General features: G+C 38.1%; 1 protein-coding gene across 2 annotated transcripts; it reads left to right on the forward strand.

Moving 5' to 3' along the window:
• Positions 1-167: 167 nt before the first annotated feature.
• Positions 168-17,191, forward strand: RCN2 (reticulocalbin 2). Of its 2 annotated transcripts, none has more exons than XM_060617957.2 (7): positions 168-495; positions 886-991; positions 4,071-4,267; positions 10,452-10,565; positions 14,451-14,547; positions 15,679-15,821; positions 16,359-17,191. In XM_060617957.2, the coding sequence occupies exons 1-7, from the start codon at positions 352-354 to the stop codon at positions 16,509-16,511; spliced, it is 954 nt and encodes a 317-aa protein (XP_060473940.1). In that variant the 5' UTR covers positions 168-351; the 3' UTR covers positions 16,512-17,191. The 2 variants fall into 2 exon arrangements, with proteins under 2 accessions (XP_060473940.1, XP_060473941.1); XM_060617958.2 differs by having other exon boundaries at positions 15,682-15,821.
• The last annotated feature ends 1,834 nt before the right edge of the window (positions 17,192-19,025 follow it).

Below are 19,025 nucleotides of genomic sequence, written 5' to 3' on the forward strand. Positions count from 1 at the left end.
CCCGGCAGCCACCGCTAGCGCTGTGGAGCTTTCGGACCGGCAGCAGACCGCCACATCGCCGCGGCCCTCCCCCAGCGCCGGACGGCCCAATCAGCGGCGCGGCCTGGCGCCCCGCCCCTCCGCCGGGGCCATTTAGGCCATGGGCTGGCCAGCCCCAACACCGCAGTAGTCGCTCAGGCCTCAGCCGCCTACGGCCCGAGGAAAGACGGCCACCGCCCCCTCCGCGTCTCCTTCCTTCCTCCCCACATACGCCGCACCGCCGGTCCGCAGCAGCCCGCGAAGCGCCGCCGCGGGCCTGAGCCCCCGCCGGTCTCCTTCCTCGCCTCTCTGTGTCCGCGGCGGGTCGGCGCGATGCAGCTGGGCCCGAGGCCCGCGGCGCTGGGGCTGCTGTTGCTGTGTGCCGCGACAGCCGGCGCCGGGGACGCCGAGGAGCTGCACTACCCGCAGGGCGAGCACCGCAGCGAATACGACCGTGAGGCTCTGTTGGGCGGCCAGGTGAGGTGGCCAGGCCGGGGGCTGGGAGGGCCGGGCCTCGCACCGCGGCTGCGGCGGGCTTTGTCCCGGGACAAAGAGGGGCGGCCAGACGAGGCCTGGCCCGGGCTGCCTGACAATGGGGTCCGGGCGGGGCGCCTCTCACTCTCAGGGGGACCCCGAGGCCTCTGAGCCTGAGGAAATAGAGCGGCCCGGGAGCCGGGACCCTTTCACCCTTCCGACACGGGGCAGGATCACTGAAGGTGTGTAGGAGGTGGGGGCCTTGGAGAGCAAGTGTGGGTCACCCCAAAACCCTGGACAGGAGAGGCTTCTGGTAGCCTTATTTTTTCCACCATTTTACCGCACTGATGGTAATGCTTTACCCCCCTGTGTATTGCTTACCCCCCCCCAAAGGAAGAAGTCGATGAGTATGTTAAACTTACCCCTGAAGAGCAACACAAAAGACTGAAGTCAATCATAAAGAAAATTGACTTGGACTCAGATGGCTTCCTCACCGAAAGTAAGGACGTCCTACACAACTAACAATGTTAGGGAGAAATCCCTTTGTAGGAGATAGAAATATAAACATTTTATTAAGCAGGTCTATCTGTTGAGTGTAGATTGCTAGTGTTGCAACAAATGAGAGGTACTGTGACGGGGGTGGGGTGGGGGGAACATGTTGAGTAGGTTTTATCTGGAAATCTTTAGGCATGGGTTCCAAGTAAAAATCAGTGCTCTCCGGTAATATATGAACATCGTGGACGCTACACGGTATGTGTAAATCATACATTGAGCAAACACCCTGTTTCTCATATGACTTTTATCAATGTCAACAATATGACTTTTAGAGAAATATGTCAAAAACCTTATGGTGTTACATGCTGTATTGCTCTTTTGATATATGCTTCATTAGCAATTTAAGAATTTGCTTCTTTTTCATAAGTAGAAAAAGACCTGTTGCATGTAAATTATGTTTATTACAACTAACTACACCTGGTAGGGGCCTTAGAATCATCTTGTCCACCTCTCTTTGTAGAGCTGAAGAAACTGAAGTCCAGAGGGGTAAGTGCCTTTCTTAAACGAGTGGCCAGGATTAGAATCCAGATTTCTTGCTCTTAATTCAGCTTTTAATATCCTTCACTTAAAAAAAAAATCTGAGGGGCACCTGGTTAAGCATCCAGTTTCGGCTTAGGTCATCATGTTATGGTTCATGGGTTCAAGCCCCACATTGGGCTCTGTGCTGACAGCTCAGAGCCTGGAGCCTGCTTTGGTTTCTGTGTCTTCTTCTCTCACTGTCCCACCCCCACTTATGCTCTGTTTCTCTCTTTCAAAGATAAATAAACATTAATTTTTTTTTTTTTATTTTTTTTTATGAGGAGTACCTGGCTGGCTCAGTTGGTAGAGTTTACTTTAAAAAATTTGCTCTCAGGTAGGTTCTCCAGTCAGAAATGAAATACACAGATTATTAAAAGAATATTAAATTGCTGTGCAACTGTTTCTCTTCATTGCTTAATTCAAGTGGTAAACCCTCTCAACTTTCTAAGTCGATCATCCAAAAAAATTCAGGAGATATTTTGTTATAACTCTTTTTTTTTTTAAGCTTATTTATTTATTTAGAGAGAAAGAAAGAGAGCATGAGAGGGGAAGAGAGAGGGAGAGAGATAATCCCAAGCAGGCTCTGTGCTGTCAGTGCAGAGCCCTATGTGGACCTCAAACTCACAAACTGTGAGATCATCACCTGAGCAGAAACCAAAGGTTGAATGCTTAACCGACTGAGCCACCCAGGCATCCCATATTTTGCTATAACTCTTATTTAAATGCTTCTCATCGTCTGAAGTCAATCATAAAGAAAATTGCTGGACAGAGAAGTACAAAATAATTGGTAAATTTAAGATGTGTTGTCAGTAAAATTGGTGCCCTCAGAAATATTAAGGTTTTGGGTTCTCTACTTCAAATAAAAACAAAGCTTTGACTCTAGTTGTCCACTAAAAATAGGTCTATCTTTGGTTATACTAGCAAGCACACAGAAAAAATTGATTTGGAAGACTTTGTGGTACCTATTAGGGCCTAGATATGTTCAAATATTTAATAGTAAACTTTAAATTTAAAGTCAAAAGGAACTTAGTTCAAATCTTCATTTTACATATGAGAAAACAAAAACTTGGGTGAGTAAACTTACCCCTTATGGCAGAGCTCAAGTGTGAACCCATGTTTCTGGTCCCTTTTCCAATCTGTATTCTATTATGTCATGATGATCTCTTTAAATAAACCAGAAGAAACCCTCATTGTACTTGAAGGACCCTTCAGAGAAGTTTGCTAATTTGCACTGTAAGAGGTAGGACTGGACTCAGGTTCTTGAGAGCCCGAAATTCTGTGGAAGGATTTTGGGCTTTAGAAACAGACATAGGTTTGAATCTGGATTCTGCTTACTGGCTGTGAGTCCTCAATTCCAAATGGCAATTTCTTGAACTGTAAAATAAATTAGATTAGAAACGGAAATGGACAGTGATTAGAATTGCCTTGCTTTGAAGATTAGAGACAACATATGTAGAGGACCTGATATATAATAATTGTTCAATACATGGTTACCATGTACTGAATTATTCTGCCCTAATTTAGAGTTTCAGGAGAGACAAAGTGTCTTCACTTTTCTATCCACTTGACCTCCCCCAAACCAGTAGAGGAGTACCACTCTAAACCAAATGGTATATCACTTTTAAACCAAATGGTGTACTCCTGCTGTCCTGGCAAATATTCATGTTCTTCCCCCACCACCTTTTTTCTATAATGCAATAGAGTAAATATCTCTGAATAGATTTTTTTAAAGTTGATCTGAATGTGGACATTAGAGATTAGAAACTTTCTCCCATGTCTTCAGGTACCAAGATAAGACAGAGAGCTGTTGCAAGAGGGCTTAAATCCTAAATGCTACCCATAACTTCTGTTAAAATTTCACCCAGAAGTTTTATGACATGGTTGAAGGACATATACTGTAATAGTGTTTCTCAAACATCAGTCACTTGAATACATTTTCACAATTTAGACCATAGCTACTTGCCATCTGTTACTTCCTTAATATGGTTTTGATTCAACTCAACATGAAATTTATTTTAAAGGGAAACTTTATGTTACTTTCATAAATGAAAAATTTATTTCTAATGCATATTAAAATAAATAGGTAGTTATTAACATATTTGTACTTCCCAAGAGATCTGTGATAGTTAGCAAAGGTCATCTGCAATTTTGTGGATAATTTTTAAAAGTCAAATACTATTTTGGCTAATTGGTAATTCATTTAACAAATAACTTATTGAGCCAGGCATTTCTAGGCATTTAGAGTACCTTAATGAACAAAACATACCCAAACTCTGTACTCAGAGTTTGCATTCTATTTGGATCACATAATATTATATTCTTAGATTCCAAACTGCTCTCACCACCTTCTACTCCTATTTCTATTGAATACAACTAGGCTAATTCTCTCTCAGTATTTGAAAACACTCAGGATTTTTTTCTTTTAGATAAAGTTTAGAAACGTTCACTTCTGTAAATACCAGAATTACCATCAACATTCATTGTGTTCTGGGAAATTCTCACAGGTGAACTCAGTTCGTGGATTCAGATGTCTTTCAAACATTATGCTATGCAAGAAGCGAAACAACAGTTTGTTGAATATGACAAAAACGGTGACGGTAGTGTGTCATGGGATGAATACAACATTCAGATGTATGATCGTGTGATTGACTTTGATGAGAACACTGCTCTGGATGATGCAGAAGAGGAGTCTTTTCGGCAGGTGAGTATGCATGCATGGGCTGTTCCTTTTGATCTATCAGTTCACTTTCCCTTCCTGCATGAATGAGCACAAGAGGTTCTGAGGTTATAGACTGGGATTGCCTTGTCCTCTGGGCAATCACCTGTTCCACTTCAGTGGTCATTTTGATGGCTTCCTTTCTCACCGGATTCAGGACTCTTATTCCGGACTACCTAAATTATCCTTGCATTTTTTTTTTCCCAGCTGCATCATTTGTCCTCATTGCTACAGTTGCTTTTTAGTGTATTTTGAATATGTACCTCAGTATTTTATTTTTTGTTATTATTGAACAGTTTTATATCATATTGACTAAGACTAGGGGCCCATTCCCATTTGTAAACAGATAGTTTTATATAAAATAACTATTTGAAAAAATTAATTGTAATAAAATACACTTAAAATTTACCATTTTTTTAAATTTTTTAAATGTTTATTTTTATTTTTGAGAGAGCATGAGCAGGGGAGGGGCAGAGAGACGGGGACAGAGGATCTGAAGCAGGCTCTGCACTGACAGCAGAGAGCCTGATGCGGGACTTGAACTCATGAACCATGAGATCATGACCTGAACTGAAGCCAGATGCTTAACTGACTGAGCCACCCAGCCACCCCCATTTTAACCATTTTTAAGTGTTCAGTTCAGTAGTGTTAAGTACATTCACATTGTTAATACAACCAATCTCCAGAACTCTTTTCACCTTGCAAAGCTGAAATTCTAAACCCATAAAACAACAACTCCCCATTCCTCCTCCCCTGGGTCCCTGGCAGTCACCATTGTATTTTCTGTCTTTGAATTTGATTATTCTAGGAACCTCATATAAGTGGAATCATACATATTTTTGTCTTTTTGTGAGTGGCTTACTTCACTTAACATCATGTCCTCATAATGTTGTAGTATGTGTAAGAATTTCCTTTTTAAGACTGAATGATACTCTATCGTATGTATGTACCACATGTATATCCATGGACATATTGTGTGTATATACCACACTTTGTTTATCCATGGACACTTGGGTTGCTTCAACTTTTTGGCTCTTGTGAATAATGTTGCTATGAGCATGGGTGTACAAATACCTCTTTGAGATCCTGCTTTTAATTCTTTGGGATATACACCCTGAAATGGAATTGCTGGATTGTGTAGTACTTATATTTTTAATTTTTTGAAGAACTGCCATATGGTCTTCCATAGAGGCTGTACCATTTAAAGTAACTCATTTTTGAAGATTCAGTGTCACTATAAGTTTTGTTGATTCTCATGGTTTAATTTGTCATAATTAAAATATGTCTTGTTCTAATGCTTTTTTTAAAAAAGTATTTTTTTTAATTTTAAGTTTATTTATTTTGAGAGAGACAGAGATAGCGTGAGCAGGGGAGGAGCAGAGAGAGAGGGAGAGAGAGAGAATCCCAAGCAGGCTCCATGCTGCCAGCTTTAGAGCCCGACTCAGGGCTGGAACTCACAAACCGTAAGATCATGACATGAGCCAAAAGCAAGAATCGGTCACTTAACTGACTGAGCCACACAGGTTCTAATGCTTCTTAAACAGAGGTGAGGAAGACAATTTTTATTTAGGAGTTAATAAGAACTTTTAATTATTAATTTGTACGAACTTCTTAACACAAAGGAAAATAAGCTTAAGAAATTGCTATTTCAATATGAACTTTTATATTTCAAAGGTAACTCTAAAGACTTTTTTTGAATAGTTTTTTCTATGTGGAAAAAATAAACCCAGGGGCACCTGGGTGACTCAGTCAGTTAAGTGTCCAACTCTTCATCTCAGAGTCCTGAGTTCAAGTCCTGTGTTAGGGACCCAGCATGGAGCCTATTTAAAAAATAAATGAGGGGTGCCTGGGTGGCTCAGTCCATTAAGCGTCTGACTTCAGCTCAGGTCATGATCTCACGGTCCGGTCCATGGGTTCAAGCCCCGCAACGGGCTCTGTGCTGACCGCTCAGAGCCTGGAGCCTGTTTCGGATTCTGTGTCTCCCTCTCTCTCTGACCCTCCCCCATTCATGCTCTGTCTCTCTCTGTCTCAAAAATAAATAAATGTTAAAAAAATTTTTTTTTAAATAAATGAATAAACAAAGTAACTGATTCAATTAAACTAAACACCTTGTTGCAAATTATTACATCCCAAAATATTAGTCAAGGATACTTGTATAACATTTGAGCCTCTTCCATTCTTTAATATTCCATTATGGTGTCTACTTTTTAGGTTTTGTTGTGGCCATATTTATCATTATACATTCTATTTATTTCAGAATCATATTGGCCACTTGAGCTCTATAGGCCATCACTAACTCAAAGTGGATTGTTTTTTCTGCTAATGATTATGCTATGTGTATGCCACCAGTGTAGAGGTTAAGGGCTTCAGCCTTGGAGCCAGTCTGCCTGGCTTCACATCCAGCTGTACAGCTTAACAATTGTGCAGCTTTGGGTAAGCTATTAAACCTCCCTATGCCTCAGTTTCCTCATCTCAAAAAATGAGGATAATAATAGTATGGAGAGATAGCAATAAATAGTAGCAGTTGGGTAGGTCAACAGAATATTAAACAGTAAACAAAAGAATAATATTTTAGGGGTGCCTGGGTGGCTCAGACGGTTAAGAATATTATTTTAATGTTTATTTTTAAGAGAGAGACAGAGTATGATTGGGGGAGGGGCAGGAGAGAGGGAGACACAGAATCTGGAGAAGGCTCCAGGCTCTGAGCTGTCAGCACAGAGCCTGATGTGGGGCTCGAACTCAGGAACCATGAGATCATGGCCTGAACTGAAGTTTGACACTTAACCGACTGAGCCACCCAGGTGCCCCACAAAAGAATATTATTGAAGAAAGCATGTGTGATTCACATAGGTTTATATTTAATACATAATTAGCTTTTAAAAATTATTGAAGAATTGGTTAACTATATCAGCTTTAGATTAGTTAAGATTCCTTTTCCCTTTTTTCCTCTTTATTTGGGTCTTCATCTTACAGTGGACTACAGAGAGTGGAAATTAGTCTTTTTACTACTTAATGCTAAAAAAGAAACAAACAATAATGAGATTTGGGATTTGCCTGTCTCCTAGATATCCTATAGGAATCAATTAATCTTAAAAGTATTGTTTGAGTTCTGAGACTTCTCTAAAACCAAACCATGGAATGATATAATGACTTAACTGCTAGGTAACAAGAGAGAAGTTAAATACAATATTTTAAAATCTTACCAGCATCAGACTATAATTGTGTCTTTTTTTTTCTTTTGGCACCCAAAAGATTTAATAACTATTCCATCAAAACATGAGAAATGTTTATATGTGGTTTCTTGAGTCTATATTCTTGGAACAGGGTGATTAGTAATAGATGATGGTGTTGAGAAAAAAATCTTCACTTTGAAGGGATACATGACTCATTAATATAATCTACTTAAGAACAGTTTTTCTTTTAAAAAATGTGTGGTTCTGATAATGGGTTCGCCACCAAGGTACTCAGTACATTTTGATTATAAGACTCTACTTTTTAAGAGTGAATTAGATCTTAATAGTGTAAAGGAATTGATGGATCCCTAAAATGAACACTTCTCGATGGAAGTCCTACTGGTTATTCTTTGACAACCCAGGAATATCTCTGCACCAGGTGTTATCTCATGTCTCTCTCTTCATGTCTCTATATGAAGTTCCATTGATAATACTTTATTAGAATTTGTTATATATAACCCCCTCAAAGTGGATATGGATTATAAAGATGAACTCAGAAACGTATGTATTATTCTTCAAAATAAAAATCAACAAGGATGAAGAATGAATCAGTCTTACTCAAAGTTACAGACTTAACATTATACCATAACTAATCATCAAAAGTAATTGCATATCTAAATAAAATAAAATTTTTCTATATGGAAGCCTATTAAACAAAAATCAATTTGATGCCTGAATTTTATCTTATTTTTAGTAACTTTCCATGTAGAGAATAGAGATAACCTGTAATAATGGTCCTCTAAGGCTGTAAAATGCTTGAAAAAGCATTTCTTTACGTTATGGTGAACAATAATAGTCAGCACTTTTAGGCAGGATAATTAAAGTTTGGGCATCTACCTGGCAAAAGTTCAATTGGTCTAACTTTTAAAGCCAGCTGCTGAATGTGCATGTACAAGCAATATTTATTTATGTAAGATAGAATCTGGCACGTGGCTGATCAGAATTTTTAAGACCTAGACTTTTGTTCTGGCATCACAGGTTTTATATTTCCTCGTGTAAAATCATTAGTCTACCAAAAGATGGCAGTTTTGTTCTTCACAAGTTTCTGTGACAATATAAAAATAAATGATTATGGTCATTTCTACCTTTTTACTAACTGTATGTAGCACTTTCTACTCTCCACTAAAATACAGTGTTTTTACACAGAAGACTGTTGAGGTTTTATGAAGCTGACAGCCTTTTTTGTTGTAATCTTTTGCCACTTTGGAAAAACAATCTTCCTGTGTATTGGCTTCTTTAATTTGAGTTGCTCTTAAATTGTTTTCTTCAAATAACCATGAATAAAACTGTTTTTTAAAATCTCATTATTTCATTTGATTTTAAAAATCTGAGAAATATGAACAAGAAAACTACTTTCCTTAATTTTTTAAAAAACAATCTGAGCTTGTTGAAAGAGATCCTTTCTTTCCATAGGCAAATTTGACCAAATTCAGCTCCCGCTGCTGAAACATGGACCTTTTTGCTCCAAACTGAAGGGTTCTTTCATAAGGAAATCTAAGCACTTGGTATTTTGAATAGTAGTTTATTCAGAAAGAACTTGATTGACTCAACAAAGTACCTCAAATTCTTGTCTACTTTTTCCTATGTTAAGCCCCTGAACAGCAAATGTAAATTATTTGGTCTAGTTATGTGAAATTAGGAAACATTAAGTTAAAAGCAGCTATTTGGAAACAAGGTTGTTGTTATTTTTTTTTTTTTTCTTTCTGTCATGATTTAGTAATAACTGGCTAGTGGGATCTGGATGGTTTAAAAGATGAACTCTTTGGGGGAAGAAGTGAGCCTCTCCACTGTAAATCAGTCATTTTAAAAGAACTAGTGTTTCAGTAAATGACTGCTACCTAACCTCTATTCTAGAAAACTGAAAAGAGCATTTATTTTCAACAATGAGATACATATATTAAAAACTTCCAAAATATTTGAAATTGTGTTTTTTTTTTCATGTGCTGTTTAATACATACAGTTTACAGAAAGGAAAGTTTTTCCCATAAATTCTCAAAATAGAATTTATGCAAGATTAGCAATATAGCACTATTGGCTTCCAAGGTTTTTGATTACAGAATTCCTTTTGAGAAATGCATTAAAAACAGCCTTGTCTCTAATAGCTGCTTCTTGATTTACTACTTGTGCATACTTTACAAAAGGAAAAAAAGGAAGATGGTGTGAGAAAGTAAAAAAGTATGTTTACTTAACCTCAAAATAGGTCCGTTTCACCTTTTGATGTGTTTGTACCTGAGTAATTATTAGCACTCTAAAGGGCCTACCAACAATAGACTTTCAAATATTAGATACATATACCAGAAGTATTCTCATAAGAGGACTATTTTTCTAAAATCTGTTAACATTTTTGAAAAGTCATTCCAAGGACCAGAAATTATTTGAAAATGATATATCAAGAATTAATACATAGTCTGAATTTATTGCTTTTGGGGCATTCGGAAAAGTTGAGATTGTTAAAGAAGATAATGTGTAGTACTGTAGAAGAACAGGGAGGATCAAAGTTCAGCATACCAGCTGTATTTCTGACATCTTTCTCAATCATTTAATTTCAGTTTTCTATCAATAATAGTAATATGTAACAGTTTTTAAATGCTAAGGTTTACTAATTGCTTGAGAGGGATTCTCATCCCAATTGCTTAATGGAGATTTTTATCCTGATTTTATAGCTGAGGAAACCAGAGAGGTTAAGCATCGTGCTCTTACCACAGCTGGTAAGTGGCATTGCTGGCATTCAGATCTGAGTCTCTGACTCTAGAGTCTGTGTCTCAGTTGCTTCTCATAAATGTTTGTTAATTTGTCTAACCTACCTTCAAAAGGGCAATGTGAAGATAATGTACGAGAATGTACTTCAGATTTCACATAGTATGTATTTTTCAAAGTATGTGTAATGATGTTGTGTGGATGAGACCTTAAATAAATTCAATGTTTAATTTTCAAAGCTTCATTTAAAGGACAAGAAGCGATTTGAGAAAGCGAACCAAGATTCTGGTCCTGGTTTGAATCTTGAGGAATTTATTGCTTTTGAGCATCCTGAAGAAGTTGATTATATGACGGTAAGGAAGTTTTAAGAGAATTCTTGAGTAACCAAAACTTTAAAACCTGTTTTTTTCTAAGTTGTTAAAATGAATCGTCTAGCAATGAGAATTTTTAAGAGAACCCAAGATCCAAAGATCTCCCTACTTAAGATGAGAGGTGGGAAAGGATTTCTGCTGATCGGGGAGGAGTGCTGATTAGGAGGGAGAAGGCAAATCTCTGTCAAATGTGTGAGTGGCATGCTTCCCTTGGCTGTTTTCTCCCTTATAACCACATTACTTTCATTGCCTTCCTTGTCCTTTTGTAGCTTTCACACTTTTCTGTTTTCCAGTATCAGTAGCATCAGTACTTCTATTTAGTTTACGACATCACTTGTAAAAACTTCAGGTCTGGGAAAACATATCACCTTCGGATCCCTTTTCCTAGGGTGTTGGTGAGGGGTGTAGGTGTAGCCGCTGCTGAATAACATGTTTGCAGCGTGAGGAATGATCCCTCTCATCACTTTAGTACTTAAAAGAATTACCAGTTCTTCAGAATTTTTGTTGAACTCTAGAATTTAGCTCAACAAACATTGATTGAGTCCCTACTATGACGCGGCAAGCTTCTTGAGAACAGAAACTATTGTAAAGGCTAGTTAACTTTACTATTGTAAAGGCTAATATAACAAATAGCCTTATAAAAAAATAGACTAAACATTCAATATTGAGGTCTGTTGCCTAGCCTCAGCCTCCAGCTGTGTGGCTTGGTTCTCTGGATATTTCAGGGAGGGAAGATATTTCAAGGAGGGAACATAGCTTTATATTAAATGGGTCATGGCCAAAAGCTGCTGCCTTGAATAACAAGGCTGCAGTTAACCTTTTTCTCCATAGCCCAGCGGCAAGACACCACAATTGCGACCACATTTGCCACTGAGGCTTCTGATTTCTCACCTGGCACAAAACACACGACCTAGTTTTAGAACAATGCTGGGCACAGTTTGTTTAAGTGCCAAAATTAAGTTAAGACTAGCTAATTGAACCCTAGCATGGCAGGCAGTTATTGATTCTCTGGGGAATAAGGAACAATTGAATTGAAGACTGAGGAGGGGAATGACCAGTGAAAACAATGAAATAATTTGGGCATCATGTGCCACGGCCCCAGAGTACAATGTGGCAATGGAACGAAATAGGCATGAACAACATTTTGAAGAAAACACAGCAAGAATGTTGACTGACTAAATAAGTGTGGGAAGAGAAAGGAAAAGCTAGAGAGGACTGTGAGGTTTTGAGCTTGTATAAAAATGATCAAAACAGTAGTACCATTGACAGAATGGGTTGTGTCAGGACGGGACAGGATATGCCAAGTGGGAGTTGACTCCCACTTACGTGACTGTGGCACATAAGATATGTGACCAAAAAGTGGTGTCTCATTCAAAGCAGCTTCATTAATTCTTATTTACCTTAATTTGTTTTGGTGTATCCCTTTTTCCATTTAAAGATATATTTGATAAAGGAAAAGGCAGAGTACAAGATCAACTAGATGGTTTTACTTTGGATTAAAAGTTAGAATTTAAAGTACTTTCATTCATGTAGTTCCAAAATTTCCTTTTTTTTTTTTTTTTTTTTTTTTGAGGGAGAGAGAGAATCCCAAGCAGGTTTAGCCTCATCTCACGACCATGAGATGCCTGAGCTGAAATCAAGAGTCAGATGCTTAACCGACTGAGCCACCCAGGTGCCCCCCAAAATTTCTTTTAATCATGGCAACATTATTGAAATAAGTCTGTTGTCTCCCAAGAGGATTACTTAACTTGTATGGGATTACAGTGATTCTTAACTTGTATGGGATCACAGACTCCTTTATTTTTTTTTTTTTTATTTTTTTTTTTTTTTTAATGTTTTCTTTTTTTTTTTTTTTTTTTCCAACGTTTTTTATTTATTTTTGGGACAGAGAGAGACAGACAGAGCATGAACGGGGGAGGGGCAGAGAGAGAGGGAGACACAGAATCGGAAACAGGCTCCAGGCTCCGAGCCATCAGCCCAGAGCCTGACGCGGGGCTCGAACTCACAGACCGCGAGATCGTGACCTGGCTGAAGTCGGACGCTTAACCGACTGTGCCACCCAGGCGCCCCAAGACTCCTTTAAAAATATGGAGCAACCTGTAGACTATCCCAGAAAAATCACATAGGCTCCTACACACAAAATATGGGATTATAATTTCAGGAGATTCTCAGATTCTCTAAAACTAATCTTTGGATATCCAGGTTAAGATCCCCTGATTTCTATATATAAAATCTGTAACATTTGATTTTTAGAAAACTAACAACTTGTATTTAAGTTATTTCATGCAGATGTAAAGGAAGCCTTTGGGTTTGGCTAGAATTAGAGACTTTTGAGAATATGTTTTTGTTACAGTTGTGATGCTAGAATCCAGGTGGAAAGGTGTTTGGGTGGCAGCAGGTCGTGAGGACAAAGTAATAAATGTAACCCATAAGAAGCTAGGCATCAAAGAATCCAGGATGGTAATTAAAGAGTATAGCAAAGTCCTGGGGACTTGAATGTGTTAAAGGCATAGAAGAAGAAGCTGATGAGAAGAGATTGGAGCCTTAGGAGAGGCCAGAGTTAAGAGTGAAAGAAAACACTCAGGAAATGGAAAAGTATGGGAAAAGTCTTCCTAGGAAGAATGTTGAGGGATTCACCCTAGAGAAAGGGGAAAGACAGCAAATTCCTGAGATTGAAGAGAAGGATGAGAGGAATAGGCATAAAAATAGAGGTAATTAAAGGTGAGGATGCAATGCTGATAAACAGGCATACCTTGGGGCACCTGGGTGGCTCAGTCAGATGCTTCTGACTTCAGCTCAGGTCATGATCTCACAGTTCATGAGTTCAAGCCCCACATCGGGCTCTGTGCTGTTAGTGTGGAGCCGGTTTAGATCCTCTGTCCCCTTCTCTCCCTTCCCCATTCACGCTCTATCTCTCAGAAGACCTGTACCTTGTTTGGAAAAATGGGAGAGTATTTGGATAGAATTGTAGTCAGGCCCAAAGTGGAATTTTCAAAAAACAGCTTTAGAGTATGTGTTAGGGAAACTGAAGCAGAGACAGACTTCCAAACTGCAGTGAGAGCCCACTGAAAGGAATAAAATTAATTTATAAGCGTTAGGTTTGTATTTGTATTTGTGTTTCTCTTTCTTTTAGACTTTATGATTGTGGAATAAAGGAGAAAGTGATGTGGGTCTGCTATACAGGGTGGAGATTGGCAAAGTAAGAAAAGGGTACAAGAAGATACAGGAAGGTAATAAGGGAAGGCCTGAAAGAGCTGGCCATTAAACAGGTCACCTTGGGTCAAATGTAACTAGAAAGCGTGTAATCTTTGGGTTAGAGAGGATTGGTTGATAAGCCATGATAAGAATGAGGAGCAGATTTGGGGCAGTTTGGGGTGGATGGGGTAGATTTGGTGGAAGAGGAAGAAAGGAGGTGTAGGTTTATGGGGGACTGACACATTTCACTTAGATCTAGAGGCAGAACACTTCCACGCAAAGGGATCTAAAATGGGGGTTCTTTTGGGTTTGTTAATGGACTAGACGAAAAGTGGAGCTGAAGGAGACCTAGGTGATAAGAGGTGTCCTTCTGGAGAAGGAGGGGAATGTGCAGAAAATAGGATTGTGAGTTTAGTGTTCAGGTTGTTTAGGAGGGTGAAGTGGAGTTCTTCTCAATAGCAGAAGCTTAAAGACATTGAATTTAAAACTATTTAATATTTGTGGTTTTATTCCTGCTTCTAAATTCCAGTTTAGAAAGATTGTCTTGCAAGTATGGACAATTGAAATGATTATTCCTAAAGAACTTCTGTACTGGGATGGATCCAGATGGTGGTGGGAAAATTTTGTAATTAATTGTTGTTGTTGTTGTTGTTGTTTACGAACATACAATAGGAATTTGTCATTCAAGAGGCTTTAGAAGAACATGACAAAAATGGTGATGGATTTGTTAGTTTGGAAGAATTTCTTGGTGACTACAGGCGGGATCCAAGTAAGTACCCTGGGATGTGTGGAAGGAGGAAGGAAAAATGGGAATTAAAGAAGAAAGGAATTGGGAGAGAGCCTTACTCTGTTTGAGGTCTGTTTGACAGAGGGAAATGGAACAAGAAGAATTGTGCCTGATTTCTGCTTGTTCTGCCGAGTAAATATAATATAAGCAAAACAGACTCATGGCTTATGTGAGAATGCTATCTCACTTTTAGTTCCACTTGTAGATTCAAAGAGTTTTCTTCCTTTCCAAACAAACGTAACATAATTATCAATTCAAATGGGCAAGGAGGTAGAGGTTGATATTTTTAAACAAAATCCTGTACCTTTGCATGTAGATCTTAAAAGAAAAAGAAACAAAATACTATAATTACTGGTATAGACCATGGATGGCGTCTTACTGAGTGTTTGAAATTTGAGGAGTCTGCATGTGCAGCTTTTTATTTTCACAGCGGTCTTTTTGGAATTGTTGCTTCAAAGCATCACTTAGTGTGAATTTCACTTTAAAATTACACATGTTACTTTATAAGCACACATGGCAAGCTTTATATAGCCGCATGATGTACATGTAATGTGTACATGGGTACATGTACCCCGCTCAAATGTGGGGAAACTAGATACCAGAACAATTAGCAGCAGTTAACAGACTTAACTTGTTGTGATAATATACATCATTTTAAAAACTCTGAGTGGTGGGGCACCTGGGTGGCTCACTCAGTTAAGTGTCCTACTTTGGCTCAGGTCATGATCTCACAGTTCATGAGTTCTCGTGAGTTCGAGCTCTATGTCAGGCTCTCTGCTGTCAGCAAAGAGCCCGCTTCTGATCCTCTATTCCTCTCCTTCTCTGTCCTTTTCCTGCTCATTCTCTCTCTCTATCTCTCTCTCTCAAAAAAAAAAACAAACCTTTAATAAAAAATAAAAACTCTGGGTCATTTAGACTTACATGTCACTTTTGAAAATTATATAGTGTATACTTATTTTAGGACTTTTCAGATATGTAGATCTGTTTCATTGGGCTTCCTTGATGTAGTAAGCTTTAAATTCATTTCCTTTATTCTAGGGATGTACCAAACTTCTTATTGGATACAGGTTCTATTCTTGTGTATGCATATTGTGTTTTATTTTTTTAATTAAGCAGCAAATGAGGATCCAGAGTGGATACTGGTTGAGAAAGATAGATTCCTGAATGATTATGACAAAGATACCGATGGCAGGCTTGACCCCCAAGAGCTGTTGTCTTGGGTAGTACCCAATAATCAAGGAATTGCACAAGAAGAGGTGAGTGTTAAAAAGTGACTATATATTCTCCTCTTCCCCAGATTTGGTGCTATTAATAGAAAAGAAGTTCAAAGCCATAAGCTGAAGAAAGAAGTAATGGAATCATTGTTTCTTTAGGATCCATGCATTGCAATTTCTTGACTTAAATCTGTGAACTGTTTTAGATTGTCAAGGAAGTTAAGATTATATCATGTATTAATTTGATAGTACAGTGAATAGAACAATAAAAGTTTATACTTTACCTATAAGGGCCCAAAGTGGGTTATATTAATTTTGCTTAACTTTGAGGTATCCTGAATTGGATTTGAGTAGGGAGGAGGCAGAACCTAGCAGAAATTAAGAAAGGAGATAGTAAGAGAAGCGGTAGATAGCTTGGTTATAATGTGTAATATTTTGAGATACTGAGATAGTAATGAGTATTTGGCACACCTGAATGATTTTGACAAATCCAATCACATTGAAATGTGAACATCTTGCTGAAAACTTATACTTGACACCTTTTGGTTTTATTTTGTTTTGTTTTGTTTTGTTTTAAAGGCTCTTCACCTAATTGATGAAATGGATTTGAATAGTGACAGAAAGCTCTCTGAAGCAGAGATTCTGGAGAACCAGGACTTGTTTCTTACCAGTGAAGCTACAGATTATGGCAGACAGCTTCATGATGAGTATTTCTATCACGATGAGCTTTAATCCCTGGGTAGATCTGAGTAGAGTACTGTCTCTTTTATAATTTGTTACCAGCTTTACTTTTGTGATAAAATATTGATGTTATATTTTACACTCAAGTCTTAACACAGTCAAAATGATTTTAAATGTAAATTGTAATTTTGGCCTTTTAGAAGAACAGAACCAAACCTGGTATTTATTTCAAAATATATTGAAGGAATAAAACAATATTGTGCCATATGACAACAAAGTCTTTCCTAAATATTCCATCTGTTTAGTACTGTATCGTGGGATATTTGAGTTCTATTTCCATACTTGAAAAAAATGCAGGATTTTAGAGATGCCTGAACAATATTATTTAAATAGTATGTGACTGAGCTATCAGTTTTTCTTTTGTTTTAAGTAGATTTAACTTTGGAACTGACAGAAAGGACATTGTTTTTAGATTTAGCATTTTGTTTTAAAACCTTTAAAGGAACCTTTAGAAGGACTTACACCTCACATTTTAATGTTGAGAAGTTCTGCTTAATTTTAAAATGGTTTCTATAAAGGGTTTTATTGTATGAAATAGAACTATATTTTTGCATATGTATAGATAGTAATTATATTTAATGTGTAACTATAGCGTTATGGTGTGTGGAATTTGACATTGTCCAGAACTCTTCATTTTTGACTGATTAAAAATGAAATGTCCTATCTTTTTATATGTTTGTTTGTTTTTCTTTGATCTCCCAGATATTTCACATAGGTTTTGTTATTATACATGATCTCACCTTATTCGTTCTTAGATTTTGATAGTGAGTGTTCTCAAAACTTAAATTATTCTTGCTACATATTCTTATTTTTTTTTTCTTTTTTTGATAAAAGAATCAAGTTATAATTGAATGTACACTTGACCTACTTCGGTTGCTATTGTAACAAATGTAGTCTTGCTGTTTTGTGCTAGAAATAACCCTAAGAATTACACAGGTTGAAATCAGTAGTAGAGCTGGTTAGTTATCAGTGATATCGTTTACTGTCCATTCTATTGAAATTAAAATCATACTTGGTAAGTATTTGTCAGTTTCAACCTCATTCAGGGGATCCATTTATTCACCTTTGTGGGGGGGAAGAAAAGTGACAAGGTGAGGAATTTGCTTTCCTAGCTCTTACCTACAGATAGTCTTCCTTTTTTTTTTTTTTTTTTTTTTTTTTAATTACTTTGGGGCACTTAGGTGGCTCAGTTGGTGGAATGCCAGCGTCGGTTCAGGTCATGATGATCTTGCAGTTCGTGGGTTTGAGCCTCTCATCGGGCTCTGTGCTGACAGCTCAGAGCCTGGAGCCTGCTTTTGGATTCTGGGTCTCCCTCTCTCCGCCCCTCCCCCACTGTCTGTCTCTCTCAAAAATGAATAAACATTTAAAAAAAATGTTTTTAATTACTTTTATTTGTGGGGGAAGAGGTCAGCTACATATTCTGTTAATCTTCTTCCAGACTAAAGTTGTGTCTTCTATGGCACACATAGCAGTCAGGGGGCTTAGCAAGTCCTCAATGAGTATTTGGGAAAGACTGAAGCTCTTTTTGATAGAATTAACAGCATCTGCCTACCTCTCTGTTGTCCCCATCTTTGCTGATGTGAAGTGTGAATGCAAATTGTAAACTCTTACACCATACTGATAGCTTGCTTACCCTGGTACCTAAAGTATAAGGTTTTCATTTTAACCTACAACACCTATCTGGTGATAGCAGTTTAAGATTTAAAGATACACCATCATCACTCACTTGTCACTTGTCAGCCTTACTGAAGTTGGGATATTAGAAATAACCAGTTTCATTAGCATGATACTATTTGTTTTTGTTATTAGGTTCTTCAAAATCTATATCAGAATTTTTAGATCATTAGATACGGATTTTATTTTTATCTTAATGAGTTAAAAATTAACATTCTAATTTTTTTTTTTTTACATTTAATTTTGAGAGAGAGAGAGAGACAGAGCGCAAGCAGGAGAGGGGCAGAGAGTAAAGGAGACACCGAATCTCAAGCAGACTCCAGGCTCAGAGCTGTCAGCACAGAGCCCGACTCATAAACCGTGAGACCATGACCTGAGCCGAAGTCAGCTCAACTCACTGAACCGCCCCGGTGCCCCAAGAATTAACATTCTACATTCAGCCTTGATATCATCACATATAAGAATTTTGGTGATATTATTAGTGTTCAGTAATATCTGTTCTCCTTTATTCCTGGCAAGAGGAAAATTACACTTCCCAGCCTCCCTGTAGGCAGACAGTTACCTCTGACCAGTTAAAAGTGAGTCGAAATAGTGCGTGTCACTCTCAGACTGGGCCAGTGACCAACCCATTTCCTTTGCCATGGCATTGTAGAGAAGGCCTCAGGTGACATGGTGGGGCCACAAGATCAAAGAGGCCTTGATTTCTGAGTGACCACATGGAGGTCAGCTGGACCCTCAGTGGACTTTGCATGATCAAAAAATATAAACTTTTACTCTGTTAAGCTGCTGAGATTGTGTGTGTGGTTGTTAAGCCACTGAGATCTTGGGGGA

The sequence above is a fragment of the Panthera onca genome, chromosome B3, assembly GCF_046562875.1.
Source record: "Panthera onca isolate mPanOnc1 chromosome B3, mPanOnc1 haplotype 2, whole genome shotgun sequence".
Classification (NCBI taxonomy): Eukaryota; Metazoa; Chordata; class Mammalia; order Carnivora; family Felidae; genus Panthera; species Panthera onca.